The 19413-nt window shown below is 40.2% G+C and overlaps 1 protein-coding gene across 9 annotated transcripts in view; it reads right to left on the bottom strand.

Moving 5' to 3' along the window:
- OSBPL8 (oxysterol binding protein like 8) overlaps positions 1-19413 on the bottom strand; it is a 230757-nt gene that overhangs the window by 48862 nt on the left and 162482 nt on the right. For 4 of the 9 annotated variants that reach the window (XM_018572777.1, XM_018572771.1, XM_018572766.1 and 1 more), the window contains exon 2: positions 18274-18451. The exons of the other annotated variants lie outside the window; for them this stretch is intronic. In XM_018572777.1, coding sequence (XP_018428279.1) covers positions 18274-18412 — 139 coding nt within the window. In that variant the 5' untranslated portion in view covers positions 18413-18451. The remainder of the gene's footprint in view (positions 1-18273; positions 18452-19413) is intronic. 9 annotated transcript variants of the gene reach the window in all.

Here is a 19413-nt window from a genome sequence, read left to right as displayed (position 1 = left end):
GTTATGCCCTTAAAAATATAAACTAAGAAGAAAAGAAAATGTTTTAATGTTTTGCACAAAAATAATAAATATGTTTACTTTTAAATGTTTTAAAACATTACATATTTGCCAGATATTAAGAAAAAAACATAAAAGGACAAGACAGCACTGTTTTAAACACCTATTTATGTTTATCCCAGAACTGCAGATAAATTCCCATAAGTGATAAAAGGAAAAAGATGTGTGCTGAAGCTGTAAAAAGGCCCTTTTAGGTGAACTGACATGTTTATAACAACTTCCTGTGAGTTAAGCAGTCAACTAATTTGATACCAAATACTTTTTTAATTTACCATCACAGTGATCAATACAACATAAGTAAAGGAGGAAGAGGAATTGATGCTTGTTGTAAAAGGCAAACAAGCTATTTAGGCCGTTGTAGCAGCTCAGTAAAAATTTCTACTCAGCAATAATTGGTCACATAGGAATATATATCTAAAGTATTTTGTAACACAACAATTTAAACATACTACCCTAGGGAGTAACAGCATATCTGCTGCTACAGTTAATCATTACCTGTAGTATTAATTATACAGGATTTATAAATTATAGTTTCAAGAATGGCCCACTAATTGCCTTTAACAGGTACTTGTTGGTTACTGGAAGCCAGTGGGAAGAAGCCATTGTATGTGGCCCTCTGCATTCCAACACCGGACAATTTAACAAAAGTACTAGTAGATGGAGTGGTGGCCTGCTCTATCGTGCCTGTATAGCCCTTACTATGATGTCACCTTGTAGAGAGGTAACTGCTATTGAAAAATAATGCTGGGGCACCATCCTTCCACTGATACCAATGCTAGGGCACCATTTCTCCCTATGGTACCAATGCTGTGGTACTATTCCCCCCGACTGACACCAATGCTGGGGGGTGCCCCCCTCCCCGCCCAACAATGCAGGGAAATCATTACTCCAACTGCAAAATACCACAAAGTCACACACACTAACTTTTGTTTGCCTGAAGAAGGGACCGCCTGGTCTCAAAACGTCGCTTTGTTCATCATGTTCAGTCAATAAAGGAGATTGACTGCTATCTACAAATGAAGTGAGAGTGACTTTGTGGTATTTTGCTTTTGATGTGCTGAGGCATCCGCGGTCACTTTTGGCACCCCCCATTTTTCATTTGGGCTTTATCCGGTCAGGAGTGCGATGGGATCTACTACACTCTGAATTCATTACTCCAAAAGATACCAATCACCTGATCTGACTTCAGTAAAATAAATTCTGATTTGTTGCTACAGGTGATGGCAAATTAACCACTGTTCCCTATACCACATTAATGAATAAGAAATAAATTAAGGAATACTGTATAGGAAGGATAGCCCTTCCCTTCATAAAGAGATATAAAGCGATACTGAAACTAATTGAAAAATAAGGTTACTAACACCCATCCATCAGGTTCCCTTGTCCACTCCCCAACCTACAACAGAGAAACAAGTACTGTATATGAAATCTGTAACTCATGAGCTGCCCTATTTTTCCTTTAATCCAGCTTTTATAAATTAGGCCTAATGTTCTTTATAGCACATTTTACAAAATTGATAAGGTCCTACATTAGATATGCTAGAAAGACACAACCTGATTAACTGAAGGCTAAAAAATGAGCGCCATCTCCACTAAACACATAAAACACAGGCTAGACTAGGGTGCAAATGCAAATTAGGCAAAAAGATGAATGAGAGAAGTCAGGTCTCCTGTAAAAAAGGAAAGGAATATGAATTGTGCTAACAAAAACGTGTGGAGTATCTTTTTTGTGGTGTACAGGCTCTGCAAATTCCCAATAACGTTTGCACAGATACAGGTTACTTTCAACATCTGTGCAAAAAAAGAAACCAGATACATGTGTATTGCTTTTTGGATGTTAAGTCTCGGGTTTCCTCTTCAAACCAATATCCGTGCATGGTTTTATAATAAGTACTCTCGGAATACGGCCATAGATTTCCTATAACAGTTAGGCATGCTTGAAATCCTTAAGGAACATGTACAGGGCACTTGTTTTCCTCCAAGGAGCCCTCTAGGGATTACCAGCAACAGTGAAGTGTCAGAAGCTGCAATTAACATAAGAGGAACAAAACCGCTATTCTGAGGAAAATCACCACTCCACAGCACAGCAGATTAAAGCAATGATTTGTACACGATTGCCAAACAAGAACAACAGAACAATTATTTTACAATTATAAGTTTAAAATAAAATTTGCACTACAATTTGTAATTTTTCCACATACTGCACATTGCAATGCAACACGCAAAGCCAAAACAAAATTCTGAAACACGAACAGCAAAAGTCTCCTTTCACATACATATCCCGGTATGTTGTTAAATAAAAGTCTTATATTATTATAATACAGGATTTATATAGCGCCACAGTTTGCGCAGCGCTTTACAATATAAGGAAGACATTACAATTACAATACAATTTAAGACAAGATGTTATATGTTAGCCACTTAAAAACCAGGGTGTTAAACCCCCTTCCTGTCCAGGCCAAGCTGTATATTTACATTGCCTCCCTAATAGGAGCTTGCCGTCTGTATGTTTTTTTTACAACGGGCAGACGGCAAGTGGTTAAAGTGCATCTGGAGGTATCCAGGTGCACCTTAACATTTTCTGTAGAATAGAATGTCACCAGCACACCAAACAATGTGGTCAAATGTTCGTCCTTTATTGATGCATATTTTCACATGGAAGCTTTCACAATCTGCACCAATAAAGGACGATCACTTGACCACATTGTTTGGTGTGCTGGTGACATTCTGTTTTAAGTTTGTTGCCTGCGGTGCCATCCGCTGTCATCACAGCACCCACCTTCAGGGGTTCTTCAGAAAGGAGTGCGGCAGGACATTCTAAGCACTTTGTTAACATTTTCTGCAACCCACATTTGGTGGAATGTAATAATATTTCAGAGACTACATTCTAGGTTTAGTACTGCAACAGAATATATTCTTAGCAGGGCTGGACAAATCCCAGGAGCCAGTTAGCCTATGCTCCTTAAAATAAATCCTGCTGGCTCCTGGATTGGACAGACTAGCTCCTGAACTCCACATCTCTCTACCCCTGCTTTATAGTAACGCCATTATAAAGCGTGGCAATTTAAATTAAGCATATGATGAAATAGTGAATATGCAAAGATGACCACTGAAAATGATATGGGAAAACCATCAGTAAATGCTGAGATATAGGTAGCTGAATGTATATGTAAATCTTGACTATTCTTTAACAGTCAAGCTTACAGCCTAAACCAACTCTGGCAGCGATCCATTGGTCACAGAGGTTGCTCATCATATTTTATGACCAGAGAGAATTGGGAGGTGGGAATGAGAAGAGCCAAGCTAGGCATACAGCTGCATTCAACTTCACCGCCTACTCCTGAGTGTTAAGTGAGAGGGTCTGCCTGCTACAATCATAATATGTAATAACAGAGAAAGCTGGTGTAAGCAAATCACAAAAGCAGGAACACCCCCAGAGCTGCAGGTTGAAACCAACAAAACAAAATTGTAAAACGAGTTGTATAACAATTATACAATTTTTTTCTTCACAAGAGCAAAGTTTTGGTTTAGAGAGATTCAGAAAAACAACAAATTAGAGAAACAAAGCCAGCATATCTTGTCAAATACATGAGAAAGAAGATGAGGGTGGCTGATATGAATGATTCTATATATTCAGTAAATCACAGAATGTTAGTCCAGTCTCAAAGATGTAAAAACCACATGATTTTAAGGTTATGCAACAGTACCAGTATCCAAGAGTAGATGGTGTTGCAGAAGAGATATGGAATTACATATCTAGGCTATGATAAAATATGGGAACTTAAGGATGTGGGGCCTGTTATTAGGCAGCTCAGGTATTTCAAAGTTAACAAGTCAGTATATGACATGCACAGTGATAAAAAAAATTTGGCAACATGAGATTCTCAGCCAACAAGCATAAAGTGCAACATTTTTTAAAACCTAATGGGCACTTGCTTCCAATTGGTTTCATGTACAGTGTTGCATTTTCAAACACTGTCCTTGTTTCTCTTTTTGACTACTTGTAAATTGTACCATGTACTCCTGTTTGCCTCTTCTTAAATAAAGATAAACGAATTGCCACTTGACCTTTAAACGAAAGCAATATGCCCAACAAAGTACTGCGACCCATTTCCACTGTATAATGTTGAGTTCTGTAACTAAGGATTTCAAAGAAATGGATTGCATGCTGCCTAGGACATTTTAATCTGGGCATCCCAGGAATGCTTCAATCAGTGCACTTACTATATTGTTCAGTGCATACAATGCCCATCTGTGTGATCTAAAAACGCTGGAGAAAACCTCAAATCTCTTATACACCCTGACATTTACAAAGGGCACTCGGACAAGGCTGTTTATTGAGACACTCCCCCATTTGCCAACATATTTAGTGCCAGTGTGACAGAATTGCCGAGTACAATAAATGCTAGTAAATCCATTGGACAGCTTCCAAGTACATACATAATGGAATAATCACTAACCATACCAAGTTTTGTTTTCACCATAACATACATCCAAAATCAAATAAAGATATATGCAAGATAAAAAGTCATTTCACATTTGGAAAGAGTCCAGCAAGTAGAATCGCCAACCCTTCTTATATCTTTGGAGACTCTCATAGGTTAGAGTTAAGAACGCAATACACTGAGGGGCCTTGACGAGGCAGTGCAGCTTTCACATATTCTGCAGAAGAAGTGTAACTAAACCCTCTGTCTTTAACCTTAGCGGTTAGACAGCTTCCAAGTACATCCATAATGGAATAAGCACTAACCGTACCAAGTTTTGCTTTCACCATGACATACACACAAATTCAAATACAGATATATGCAAGACAAAAAGTCATTTCACATTTGGATAGAGTCCAGCAAGTAGAATCACCAACCCTTCTTATATCTTTTGGGCCAGAGTTCCCAAACAAACACAATGAGTAAACAGTAAAGAATAAAAATCTACCTCAACTTCACTTAACTGTACAGGTAAAAAAAATGCATATTTAATTGCACAAGTTCGACTCAAGTTATCCAACTTCGCAATAAAGCCTTATTAATATAAGACAGCAGGGACATGCTTCCAGGAAACCTTCCAGTTGTGTGAAGTTACAGGAAGGTCTCAATAATAAACATTCCTCTATTAAAAAATGTGTTCCAGAGGCTAAGATTCCAGTAGATAAACTATAGCTACTAAAATAAATGTATATTTTATTTCTTAGTCCCCTATATAACCAATTTGGAAACTGATTCCAATGGAATCCTGGTCGACCAGGAAAACAATTGTCACTATCAGCTGTTTACAGTCATACATGGTAGCAGAGGAAGGAAAGAGGCACATGTCTGAGCGTTTGCCATGGCCACACCACTGTGTCCCCCGATATACACAGTACTACCTGTTGTGTCTGGGTACTCTGCAGTTCCTCCCTCAGACTTGCAGTAATACAATTACAGCAGGGGCTCACTGTATGACACATTTCTAATACACATTTGATTGCCACAGTTCAGCTTCAAAGATATGAAACAAAGCAGAAATATATCTACCATAGTAAACTGCTTATTGCAAAGCAACAACCAGGTTCTTCCTTTTGTAGTAAAAGCTCCTCATTGAACCCAAGACCGGGGTTTCTCCATGACTGCTCTGTGCTCATGTCTCTTGTCTCTCTTTCAGTCATGTAGATACTCCTTCTTCCTACCTACACACAGGTATATGTAGGAGTTGCCAATTTGGAAAGTTAAAATCTCTTTCATGCACACCATAAACAGATCTAGAGAATGATTTGAATATGTCCCCAGTATGGCTAATGGCTTGTTTCAAATGTAGATTTGAGGCAATGAAAAACCTGTACACACATTTTTAGCTCGCCCAATAAAGCAGGAGGTCTAGTACGCCAATACTCAGTTTTTAATATCTTTCTTGCATTTGGATTTATAATCTTAGGGTTGAAAAACTTAACTGTTTGACTTGAAATCGTATACCACACAAATGCTTATTTTAGTTCCCTACATATAACTATGCAGGCAAAGAAATAGCTGAGAGGGCATTGGTATTACTACAGTTTCATTTTACTCACTGTTGCACCATTTTTTTTGTCACCTGCTGAAATATAAGAATCTCACATACAAAAATGGTGAAAATTATCAACCAATTATATCTGAACTGACAGATTCCTAGGGATCAACTTACAGGTCGTTGTGAGCAGCATGGGCACTTTTCACTGATAGATTCGGCAAAGTGATTACTCTGATACACATATCCATTTACTACACATTAATATTGTCTGGTGTTGGCCTGACAAATCTACCATTAATAGTGCAGTCTGAGCAAAACATTGTGTATGATATTATTGAATGACAAAAAGAAAAAAAAATGACATAACCATATCATTATCACACAAGCCGTTTTGTCATTTAATGTTATTAAGGAATCCCTTTTCATTCCATTCTGCATCCATGTATGGTTCTCCAATTGCCACAAAAAAAAATAATCAAACAATGGCAACCTTGGGGGTTTTCTGCACCTATGTTCCCTTACACTTGTGTGTGATCAGTTAACTGCTTTCCCAGAGGACCTCAGAGACCAGGAGGTAAAATCTCTGGTATTCCCAGCAATGTCCTTAAGTTTGCTGCACTAAGCCTTTTATCTTTGGTGGGATACCTGCCAAGAACACTGCATGGAGGAATGCCACAAAGAATGATGATGCGCTTATAGCAGGTCGACCCATTTAGCAATGCTTGTGGGTGTTTGAAAAATGGCGCAATGGTCTGTCAAGTTTCTAGAGAACAGAAGCAGGTAGGAATCTGTATGTAGCAAAGTTTCCTAAAATCTTTGCAACATATATAATTGTACTAGAGGATTATTTTTTTAACAAAAGTGTAGTTCCACTTTCAATTCCAATCTGAATGTAATAAAGAAAATGAACACTTAAATTGGCCATACACATATTGCAATCGGTTTATACCATCTCCTTAAAGCTCACCACTAAAGTTACAAATTTACTGCACAATCTCCTTTAGATCTACCATATTTGTAGTGAAAAGGCCTGTTTGACTGGATACAAGTTGATTGCATAGTTTAGTTGGGTTCTCACATTGATTATGGTAAGTCTAAAAGAAATTGTATAATGGGCACAGCAAGTTTTATATTTATTAAAACTTCAATTTGTAACCACTCAGGCAAGGCCTGTACAATTTGTGGTCAATGGTACATTTCACAAGCACATTGTACCATGTGTGGTCAGATTTCATTTGTGCTCCTGATCCAGAGACCTGCATTTATGAACAGCATCTGCAAATAGAAAAGGGTCTGTATTGCCTACAGTAAGCATATTCTGCCATTCATTCTTCTTTTCCAGGATTGCAAATCAAACAAGGGATTTGACTGACGGCAAGTGACGAGATATATTTTTGATAAATATGGCCTAGTATTATACAGACTAAACTGAAAGCCTTCTTAGGACTCATTTAGGGCATATGCATGTATGCAGGTAAATTATGCCAGTAAACTCCACTCTGAATGCATTTTTTTGAATGCTGCTCTAAAACACTGATCACAATCTAAATGCCCCAATGTGAATGTACACATGCATGAGGCCTTAAAAGTCGGAATAATTTATTTAACAAACACCCACAGCAGCCAACTTTAAAAAAGCAAGAAATAATTTTTACCTGAGCAGTCTTCCAGTCTTTCTGAGATCGGCCCTGTCTATCGGCTGCTGTCATCCCCCCACACCTGCTCCTCCTTACTTCTTCTCCCCGCTTCCCTGTGCCAATCGAGGATGTGGACGGTCGGTGAGCGCGAGGAGGTGCGGCGTGTGAAGCGTGGATTCGGGTGGGCTGGCCTGGCAGCGGCGAGCGTGAGGTGGGGAAGAAGTCTGGCGCGCAGCGTGTGTGGAGCCGTGAACAGGGCAAACCAATCAGAAGCCGATTAAGCGATGATTGAAAAAGTTGACAACTTTTTCAATAATCGATTATAATCGATTATGTTGATTAGTTGTTGCAGCCCTAAAATGTTTATACCTATTTTATAACTGGTCAGCCCAAAGGCATCCTGTAAAACATTGCAGTAGCCGAAGCTACTATAGTGCTTTACAGTGATCTTCTGGGTCCTATATGACGCTGGGCTGAATCCCTTCTGCTTTAAAAAAAGCCTTGTATTTTTCTCAATGGATAAAAAGGCGTTCTGTGATTGAGAAGCAGTGCAGTGATGTCACCTTCCCTTGTCCCATCAGAGAATACCTTTTATCCATTGATCAAAATACTAGGCATTCTCTGTATGGCCACGGTGACGAGTGAGCGACCCTCTGTGTTTTCAGAGCAGAAGGGTAGCAGCTCAGCTCAGCACAGCGTAGTACCAGGACCCAGAAGATGGCTGTAAAGCACTATAGTAGCTCTGGCTACTACAGTGTTTTACGGGATCCGTGGCCTTACCAGTTATAAAACATGCATACTTATATTGGCCAAGTTGGTCCAATGTAAGCATAAAGATGTATACCTGGGGTTAAAGCTTTAACACCTTAACAAACACTGTGTTAGACAATTGAGAGAAAAGGATTCTATCCATATTCAGAAACTCTCCTTATGGTTGCTAATAGTAGTCATTCAGCTAAAACACTTAAGATTGCAAAATTCCTTACTACAAAAAGCTGTTTTTAAATAGATTTGGAAAAGGAAAAAAACCTGAGCCAACTTAATATATTTGCATCAAAACCTGTACCATAACCACAGTTGCTGAGGCAGACATTTTCATGCATGGCCATTTACAAGGAATACTGCTAGCATAATATATAGACTAAATATAAAGTCATTTACTAAAACTGGTTATGTGATTTAAGAAAATTAAAATGTACAAAAACATGTGTAATCCCCTATGTAGTTTCCAAGAGATGAGAGTTCATTACAATTTATGCCTTATGTCACGACTACAAAACCTCATGTAGCAAAATCATGTAACCCAGATGAAAGATGAATTAAGGAATAAGATCCGGCTTAGGCATTACGCAAGTACGACAACACCACAAGCAGCAGAGGAAGGAGGTGTGTAAAGTCTCAGGGTGATGCTGCATTTCAGGATAGATATGGAGATAGCCTTGATCCTGATTATGATAAGAAAGTACTTAGGAGGAGGAATAAGCAGCAAAGTGCTGACAGGAGACTTTTAGAAGATTCCTTTATTAGAAGAGGAAGAAGAAAACAAAAAACAAATGCCTTATAATTCAGAACCTGCAGAGAAGCTTAAAGTGACACCAAACTCAGTTAAACAGGGTAAAATCTTAAAAATGCATTCAAGTACCTTAACTATTAACAAAAATGTACCTTATTTGTGTATCACTCTGCTGCAGATCCTCAAATCATCTCTGAATTTGTACTGACACTGTCCTTCCTTCTGTAGGGTGCCTACTACTTTTGTTCCCAATGGTCCCTGTGTGTGATGTAAAGTAGCCACCGCTCCAAGCTCACTCCTGTGATGGGCTATGTCACATTTAGTTTACTAATTTGTATTGAGATTGTAGTCCATCACAGGAGTGAGCTTGGAGTGGTGTACTTTATATCACACACAGGGACCATGAGAAACAAATGTAGCCACCCTCCAGAAGGGACAGTGTCAGCACCCATTTAGGCCTTATTCACACACAACGCAAGAGCAAAATCGTATATTGTGTATATACGCGTACATGCGCACATATTTGCAATCCCAGAATGCATCACTCATAATACAGATGTAAATGAAGTGTACGTGCGTATATGCGCGCAACCAAGCGTGTTTGCGCAGAAATATGCTGCCCGGACGCATCTTTGTTCCATTCTGTCTTTGCGCATATTTACCCTATGCAAATATACGGCTCCATACGCAGCTATGTGTATGGAGCCATTTATTTGCATATGCTGGATATGGTACAAAACGCGCGTATGCGCGGCAGTGTGAATGAGGCCTAAGAGATGATTTAAGGATCTACAGCTGAGTGATACACAAACAAGATACATTTTTTGTGATTTAAGGTACCTGAATGCATTTTTTAAGATTCAACTCCTGAGTTTAGTGTTACTTTAAACATACTGTTGCAGGAAACGTGTGCTTGTTACTCTCTTTATTATTGCTCATAATATCAGTATTATGAAAGGAGCTTCTACTTTACGCATATTTTATATTTAATCCCCACTTAAAGAAAAACGCTTATTAGAAGTTAAAGCAAAGCCCCCAGGGACCCTGTGCACATAGCACTTGTCCCAGTTAAAATTCGGTGCTGTGGTTTGTAAATAAAATGTCATGTTTATTACTGTTGCTGGCTGTAGCTCCACCCTATGCAGAAGCCCAAATTAGTCCTAGAGGGGAGGTACAGGCAGCAGTGAAGCCACAGCCCTCTCCATTCTGCAACCTTACTTGCAGCCTGTGTTTCCTCTAATCCGTTTGTAAAAATAAAAGACTGAGCTGCAGACTCCCACAGCTCCCCTCACCATTCTGCACTCTGTACCTCTCCTGCTCCTGTAAAAGACTGAGCTCTCAACCTCCCACACCTGCCAGTTAGTGTGCTGGGGAGCAGAGTTGTCATTCACATAAACACAAGCTGACAACAACACCTTTCTGCTGCTTTTGAAACTGTGGACCACCTGCTCCTCCTCAAAAAACTCCACTCACTTGGCCTACAAGACTCTGCTCTCTCATGGTTCTCCTCTAAGCGCTCCTTTAGTGTCACCTACAAATCTAACTCCTCCCCTCCTCTTCCTCTTTCTGTAGGGGTCCCCCAAGGCTCCGTCCTTGGACCCCTTCTCTTCTCTATCTACACCTCCTCTCTTGGTCAGTTAATAACCTCACATGGCTTCCAATACCATCTCTATGCCGATGACACTCAAATCTATCTCTCTACTCCGCAACTCTCCCCCTCAGTGTCCTTGCGTGTCACTAATCCACTAACTGACATATCCGTCTGGATGTCACAACATTTCTTAAAACTCAATCTTTCAAAAACTGAGCTCTTGATATTTCCTCCTGCCCGTGCACCTTCCCCCAACTTTTCCCTTGAGATTGTTAACAACTATCCAGCCCTCCCCCCATGCCAAGGTCCTAGGTGTCATCCTTGACTCGGACCTCACCTTTCTTCCCCACATCCAATCACTATCCAAATCCTGCAGCCTTCACCTCCGTAACATCTCCAAAATACGCCCCTTCCTCACCAAAGAAACCGCAAAATTACTCATCCACTCCCTTGTTATCTCTCGTCTCTTGTTAACTCCCTCCTCATTGGCCTACCTCTACACAGGCTATCCCCCCTTCAGTCTATCATGAATGCAGCTGCTAGACTCATCCACCTAACCAACGGCTCAGTGTCTGCAACCCCCCTCTGTCAATCCCGGCACTGGCTTCCAATAGCCCAAAAGATAAAATTCAAAATATTAACAACCGCGTACAAAGCCATCCACAACTCTACCCCCGGATATATCTCCAACCTGGTCTCAAAGTATTGCCCTAACCGTCACATCCGCTCTTCACAAGACCTTCTGCTTTCCAGCTCCGTCATCAACTCCTCCCATGCTCCCCTCCAGGACTTCACTAGAGTGTCTCCCATTCTATGGAACTCTCTACCCCAACCTGTCCGTCTATCTCCCACACTGACTGCCTTTAGGCGATCCCTTAAGACTCATCTCTTCAGGGAAGCCTATCCCACCTCAACCTAACCACTGAACAATCACTTTCTCAAACAATCATCCCCGCACAGCTACCTCCTCATGTATCACTTGCCCCTCCCTTTTAGATTGTAAGCCCTCACGGGCAGGGCCCTCCTTACCATCTTGTCTTAAATTGTATTGTGACTGTAATGTCTTCCTTATATTGTAAAGCGCTGTGCAAACTATTGGCTCTATATAAATCATGTATAATAATAATAACAACAACACACATCAGCAGCTACTACATTTGTCCGAGACGGAGTAGTGTAGTAGCTGCCGGTGTGTACTGTTGTCAGTTTGTGTTTTGTAAATGACAGCTCTGCTCCAAAAAGCAGCGGGATACCTGAGGGCAGAGGGAGGGGCTAGCTATCCAACAACGCTGCTTAGAATCCCAGCACCGAGGACAGGGACAAGTGCTATGTACACAGGGTCCCCTGGTGGATGTAATCCTAGCCTTATTAACTACTGGTGATATGACTTCTTTACAGCAAATCCGAATATCCAACCGCTCCTTAAAACTGCTGGTAAATATAAATTCCCAAAATTATCCGGAGCTTTCCGCCGCTGGGAAAGTTTCTCTATTGATTTTACATTTATTAAGAGTTGCTTGTGATGTTTTGGTTAAAACTGAACTCTGTGATAAGCAAATATTTTCTAAATACAAGAGCCATGTGTATTCTTACTTGAATCTTGGTGAGTTTTGTGTATTTCTTGCAGATCTGTACAGTAATCCAGAGTGAAACTGCAACTCTGTGCAGGAGCTTTCCTGTAATAAAGACCAGTCACTGTTGCACTTTCTTCTTGTGCAGGGTGACTGGTCTCATCTTCGTCCCCTCCTGTAGTTTTCTGCAGGCAGCCTGTAGAGGGTGGAGCCTGCTGGGTCCCTCCCACAGCTCTGCTCTCTATACAGGCTATGCACAGCACGGTGATTATGTCACCACTACCTTTACAAAGAAATAGCTTGGTTTTTAAGACATTTGATGCCTTTGCAAAGTGGATTTAAATCCTTTGTGACTATTGAGGAATATATTAAAATCCATGTGTTTGTGTCTAAAGTTCAGTTTTAAGGACTGGGTGCTGTGAAATGCCAACAGAAAACAGACTGATAAAGCACCAATCAAACCCCTAAATGCATTCTAGCAACAAGAATGTTCACTTTAAACCTCTTGATAATCCTAAGGTAAAGGATCCACATTCTACAAAATTATGCTTTTCATGCTATCAAGCACAGTAACCATGCCAGTAGACAGGAAATGGCTGCAAAGAGGATGTTGGATATCAGCAAAGGATGAAAACAATGGTTTATTTATAGAAAAATTGCCTTTTTATGAAATATTATTCAGTTTACATCTACTTTAATGGCCTAAAGTTTAATAAAGATATAAGCAGAAAGTCAAGAGTGCTGGGTGACTTTCATGGCTTTAGAAACACTCTTGTGGAGGTAGAGGAGTGGACAGAGTCAAAGCTACAGATGAAACATATCATCTTTCACCTCCCTCATTCGAATGACAATATAAACATTTGGAGTTTTACAAAAATTTTTGTACTCTTTGAAATGAACACAATATAAGACAGAAACTAAATATAGTGGAGCAAAGATGACAATATATTATTATGGCAGACAGAAAGAAAGCCTGCATTTTAGTTCCTTGCTCGATGGGCTGAACATTCTATAGTCATTGAAGGAAGACAAAAGCTTCCGGCTTCCCTAAAAGGCTATTGATGACCAGCAAATAAAGATCCCAATAGTTGTTGTGAAAATAACTCAAGCACATATAAAAGTAATCAATCCATTCTTAGTACAATTAAATACATAATAATATCAATGAGCAGGCACGGACGTTGCTGTAATAAGATCTGCTTGCCTCTGGTTTAAGTGCAGTCTGAGTCAGTAGCTCAAAATACCATGCAGCCAGTGATATCAGTTGACGCAGAATAAGCATGCAGCCTGTGAAGTGAAATAAGCACGCACCAGTAAGTCAGTAGCTTGGAACAAGTATACAGCCAGTAAAGTTAGTGACGTGGAACAGGCATGCAGCCAGTAAAGTCAGTAACATGGAATCAGCTTTCAGCCAATTAAGTCATTGGTCCGGAATGGGCATGCAGCTAATAGTCAGTATCATGTAAAAAGCAGGCATTAGCCTGGAATACTCATAACTCTAAACCTTATGATTTAGAGCAACATTTTTACTGGATTATAAAAGCAGCCAGGTATTTAGTATTCTAAGGAGACGTCATGAATGGCAGTACAGGTTTCTGCTTTTTTTTTTTTTAAATTTACTTGGACTGCAAAGTTAGCTATACAAGGGGGAATCACAATACTCATGATTTAATTCTTAAATTCACAGGTTCTTTTCACCAAGCATACCCAATGACTATTCAGTATAGGATACGCGATTCCTCTACTAAAACCTTCAAGTATATAATTCATCTTAAAGTGCTTATCCACCTAAACGTAATATTTCAGTTATATCAGGCAGCACAGTGGGGTAGTGGTTAGCACTTCTGCCTTCCCCGATTCAAATCCTGGCACGGTCACTATCTGCAAATAATTTGCATGCACTCCATGTGCTTGTGTGGGTTTCTTCTGTGCGCTCCAGTTTCCCCCCACACTCCAAAGACATGCTGGTAGGTTAATTGGCTCCTGTCTAAATTGGCCCTCTTACGTATGCATGTGAGATAGGGACCATAGATTGTAAGCTCCTTGAGGACAGGGACTGATGCAACTGTGCACTATGTAAAACGTTGACTTTTGTCGGCGCTTAATACCTATAATGAATAAATCTCCCTGCCATAATTCCCAACTCTGTTCCTGTCTACCTGGGAGTTTTGGATGTTCCATCCACCTCCACATTCTCCTTTTTCCATACTATAAAATGAATAAATATTCCAGCAGGGAGAATAGGTAACCAGTTTACAAGCCCACTACCAGATATGTTATTCAACGTTTTCGAGGGATGGAAGAAATGTTCAGATGGTTTAACTTAACAGCATCGTCAATTGAGATCAATAGAGATGAATAGAAGGTCCCTTGAAAATGTCCAATGTGCCTCATCACTAGTAGGGCTGGATTTCCACAGTCCACTAACCTGACCAGGATGACATTGCTGAAAACACTCATGGAAATACTATAGGACAAATGAAGCATGTGCTCATTTTCGAGGAAAGAAGCTGCACGAATCATGCAGTTTTGTAGAAAGATTAACATTTATTGCTCATTTTAATCCACCACTGGATAATTCAACTGTATGTAATGAGATTTGCATTATATATGTTATCTTTGGGCAGTCTTAAAGCTGAAGTTGAATCTGCTTATATTATGGTTTTCCTGATTCCACCTTCTCTCCCTTGTCGGCCTTAATTTAGATCCAATGATTTCATCATTGGGCCTTTGTGCTTCTCGATGCAAGCAGGCCAATAATGGCTGGTGGAAAAGGTTGACGAGGTGCTGTATATAGCTTCCTGAAAACATCACACCGCCCTAGCCCAGTATTTCCCTCAAGAGCCCTCAGCCCTGATGCAAATATCAAAATGCCTTGGTGGGTGGAAGTCAGTCTGGGGGAGTGGGTGTTCTTAAGCAGGCTACATTTTCAGACAGACCATCCTAGGTGATCCTGCACGACTGGAAGAACTGAAATCCAATTAATGAAAGGGGCAGGTAAGGGACAGAAAGACTGGGGAGGAAACCATTAGATGATGCTTGCCTTGCAGTAGCTTCTACTGCACACTGTGTGCAGTGTTATCAGAGTAAGCAATTTCCGTAAAGGAGAGGCGCCTGTACAACTGTGCAAGACTGGAGGTAAGGCTGGAGTTTATCTTTAAGCACCTTAAGATTTTTCTCATTTAGCCTTGTGGGCTGAAAAAATATTATACAATAGAATAATCACTTGATTTCCCCATCCAACAGCATGAATTGGAGCTTCAATTGGATTCTGATAGCGGCGCCTGCATCTGTCAGAATACTTGAATTGTGACTGCAAATGATTGGCTGTAGTCAGTGTTTGGTGGGCAATTTTCTACCAAGGAGGGCCCCCAATTGATCGAATATTGGGCGATTCAGCAGGAAACGGCAAAAATGGGTCCAGCTTTAGTGTAAGCATGCATACAAAAAAGGGGTGAAAAACGCTACACAATGCTCAGCTGGTATATTTAAATGTTCCATCTTTCTGTACAACAGTAGAAAGGCATCATGGCACACTCACAAACCAGCATGTAAAACAACTTGTCTCACCACTAAGGTTAATAACAGAGGTTTGGATACACGTCTTCTGCAGAGGATGTGAAAGCCGCACTGCCGCGCCAAGGCACCTCTTATAGTGCGGTCCTAACTCTAAACTATGAGTGTCTCCTTGGCGCACATGGGGGCAGAAGATTTCAAATTGGGTGCAGGTTTGTCAGGAGGACGCCCAGCCTCCTTAAAAGCACAGAAACACACAAGTGCGGCTTTCACATCCTCTGCAGAAGACGTGTATCCAAACCTCTGTTATTATCCTTAGTGGTAAGACAAGTTGTTTTACATGCTGGTTTGTGAGTGTGCCATGATGCCTTTCTACTGTTTTACTGTTCAAAGCCCATTTCGTGTGCACCTTACTGTATAACTGGTGACAAATTGTTGAGTGCGTTTGTCGTTTGTTTTGCTTGACCGATTTGGTGCAGCGACACATTTCTCAGCTGCCATTGGGATGTGCGGGATCCCTTGTGTGTTTCTGTGCTTTTAAGGAGGCTGGGCGTCCAGACAGGAAAATAACATTCGAACCATTCTGAATACACTTCCAGTATGTAAAACAGATGGTCGAAAACAATTCCATATGACAAAAACGAAATGCAGATGCAAGACGACAAACACTGTAATAAAATGTAATCTTCTCTTTCTATCCCAAGTGTCATGTTTCTTACTTTATTAATAAACTGCTGTCACCGGTATGTCACCAAGACACAAAGTTCCCCAAGTGTGTATTTTGCTGGCACAAGTGCCATAAATCGGTCATTTATTGAAATGAACAGGCAAGCACTGTCCTCAGATACTGACACCACTATTATTTAGGAATATAAAAAAAACAGGAGACAGCTGCACAGCACCCCTTAGTGTTTCTTTCCCTGGTAACATGCAATCTGCAAATACTAAAACAAACCAGCATTCATGAATGCACCAAAATAAGTTGATTTCCATTTAAAAAAAAAAAAAAATACTGACACTGTGTACATGTAAATGGCACTGCTTTGTTTTCTGTTGTTGATTTGATGCGTTCTGTATATTGGCACATGTTTATGCCTTTACGCCATATTTTTCTATAATACTAAAAATCATGCACATTCCCCCCAGTGAAGTTGTAGGCCCCTTTTCACAGGTTTTTCAGATGGATCTGACCAGAAGCTCAATGTTAGTCTATGAGCAGCCGGATCTAAAAGGGACATGCATCCATTCATATCCCATTGTCCCCGATTCCTTCCAGGTCACGAAAAACAAATGTAATAGAGTTCTGTTTTGGCAGACCTGATTGTGATGGATCAAGGGCAATCGAATGTAAACAGATGTCCATCTGACTCCCCAAAGACCATCATGGACCCTGTAAGCTCACTTTTTTTCCACCATCGCATGTGAAAGGTGTCCATGTCAAAGGGGACTTAGAAGTCTATTTATAACATTTTCAAACAATGTTCCCCAAGATTTATGCATTTTTCTAATTGGTTTCAACTGGAAATGTGTTAACCCTGAGTGAAAGTTGTGTGAATCTTCTCAACATTTATAACTAGATCCCAAAGTGAATGTAAACTCTTAAAATAAACTTTTCTTATTTGCATTTCATGCTCTGTTAAATATCCCATTGAAAGTGTTTTGTTATATCGTTTGGAAAAAAAAAAAATGTTGATCCAGCCAGAATTATTTTTGAGCCGATAACTTGCCGTGTTCTTCATGTGTGCTGTTAGCACCGATTATTATTTTCTCTGTGAACACAACTCCCCCATGTTATAGAGATGGTCTATAGTCTTAACATACTTCCTGACCAAAGTTGACAACATTGCTCCTTGGAAGATACGCTCAGTGAAGAGTTGTCCCCCTAGGACAGGGAGTGCATTACCGGCAGGATGAACAGGTAGAAATAAATGAGAAAAAGCTGCCATATATTATATTTTGTTCTTGGGTTTAGATATGCCTTGAATTCAATCTTTATAGCAGGAATGCTGGTCAGCAGGCATGGCAAATAAACAAGTGAAAAAAATACCAATTCTTGTTATACACAAGCACCAGTTCATCCTTCCACATACATGAAACTAATTGTTGCTCAATACAGAGATTTTTCAGGATTTTAATGTAATATCATCAATACCAGATTACTTTTAATCGGTTACAAATTAATAGTTTATACAAGATCGGGAAGGTGGGTAGCTGCCATCCACGGGTTCAAATGTACAAACTGAAAAGCAAACGTATCTGGTGCACATCATACAGGAGAGCAGTTCTGTGAAGTATCACATCTCAAGTGGTTTGTGGGAAGTGTAGCATGACAGAAGGTAGAAGTGAAACTTGTGTTTCTGCATTTTAAACTACCAAAAACACAGTGGTGTAGAGAGAAAGCATACCAACCTGGCACAGCAGGAGAGAGCTCATTGTATCCTCCAAATGATGCATTTCTGACAAGCTTTCGTCCATCAGGCCTTGGGAGGAAGGTGCCAGGTGAGACCCCAGCACATGACCTGCGCCTCAGGAGGCCTTCTTCTTTCATGGCTCAGGAGTGTGTTCACGTGCACTGTCAAGCTGAAGGCTGCTTAGAACAAAAAGGGGGCAGCTATTGCCTAGACCATCACACAACACACACACAATAGCACACCCACAAGACACACACTTCCAATGTGTTGCAAGGTTGTTTAGGAGGTGTTCCTTCTTCACATCAAGTTTTAGTAGTCATAAAGCTCCTTACCCTATTCACTATGAAGAACATCTAAAATCAATGCTAAATAGTAGAGTAAAAGCTGAATCTATTTGAATCATTTCTGATGTCAAGATCCACCAACTACATTAGACTAAAAATTTGGAACGACTGCAATCAATATGGCTTTTCTATAGTACACAAAATCTGCTCTACGTCTCCTCATGCCTAGTTATTACAGAACAGTTCTTTTTTTAAACACATCCAAATTATGATTCATGTCCTGTGCTTATCAGAACACAGAGAGCCACAGCACTGAATACACTAATGAACTACTGTATCAGTCTTCTGTGACTGTAGCTGGCTGCCAAAGATCCTGGCATGTCATTGTCCTGCCATGTACCTGCACAATAGCTCCACTGAATGATTTAGAGTGCATTTATCGCAACTTGCTCAATAGAAGTCAAACATACAAATATAGATAGGTTGGCAGGAAAAGAGCACAGACACGTCATGAAGCTGATACTTCCGTCTCCAAAGACATTTAAATAGGTTTCTAATCCTCAAACAACACTTCCAAAGGAACAACCAAGGGCAACATAGAAAATCTCTAGATCGTGGTTTAACAGATGTTGAGGGGCTACACCTTGCCACACTAATATGTGTATCATTGGATAATTTAGATAGCTGTGCAGATTCAAGTTTATTTTTCACACAAGTCGCACAACGACAAGGAGACTACTGAACTGGAGAAGGTAAAGAACAAACATGGAGTAGAAATCAAAACTTTCTAGCAAGGGGTGACTTTACCTTCCTAGTGACATGTGATGCGGCAATTTACTTTTAGACCGACACAA

The sequence above is a fragment of the Nanorana parkeri genome, unplaced genomic scaffold (assembly GCF_000935625.1).
Source record: "Nanorana parkeri isolate BGI_ZX_2015 unplaced genomic scaffold, ASM93562v1 scaffold45, whole genome shotgun sequence".
Lineage (NCBI taxonomy): Eukaryota > Metazoa > Chordata > Amphibia > Anura > Dicroglossidae > Nanorana > Nanorana parkeri.
This window is presented reverse-complemented; position numbering and strand designations above follow the sequence as displayed.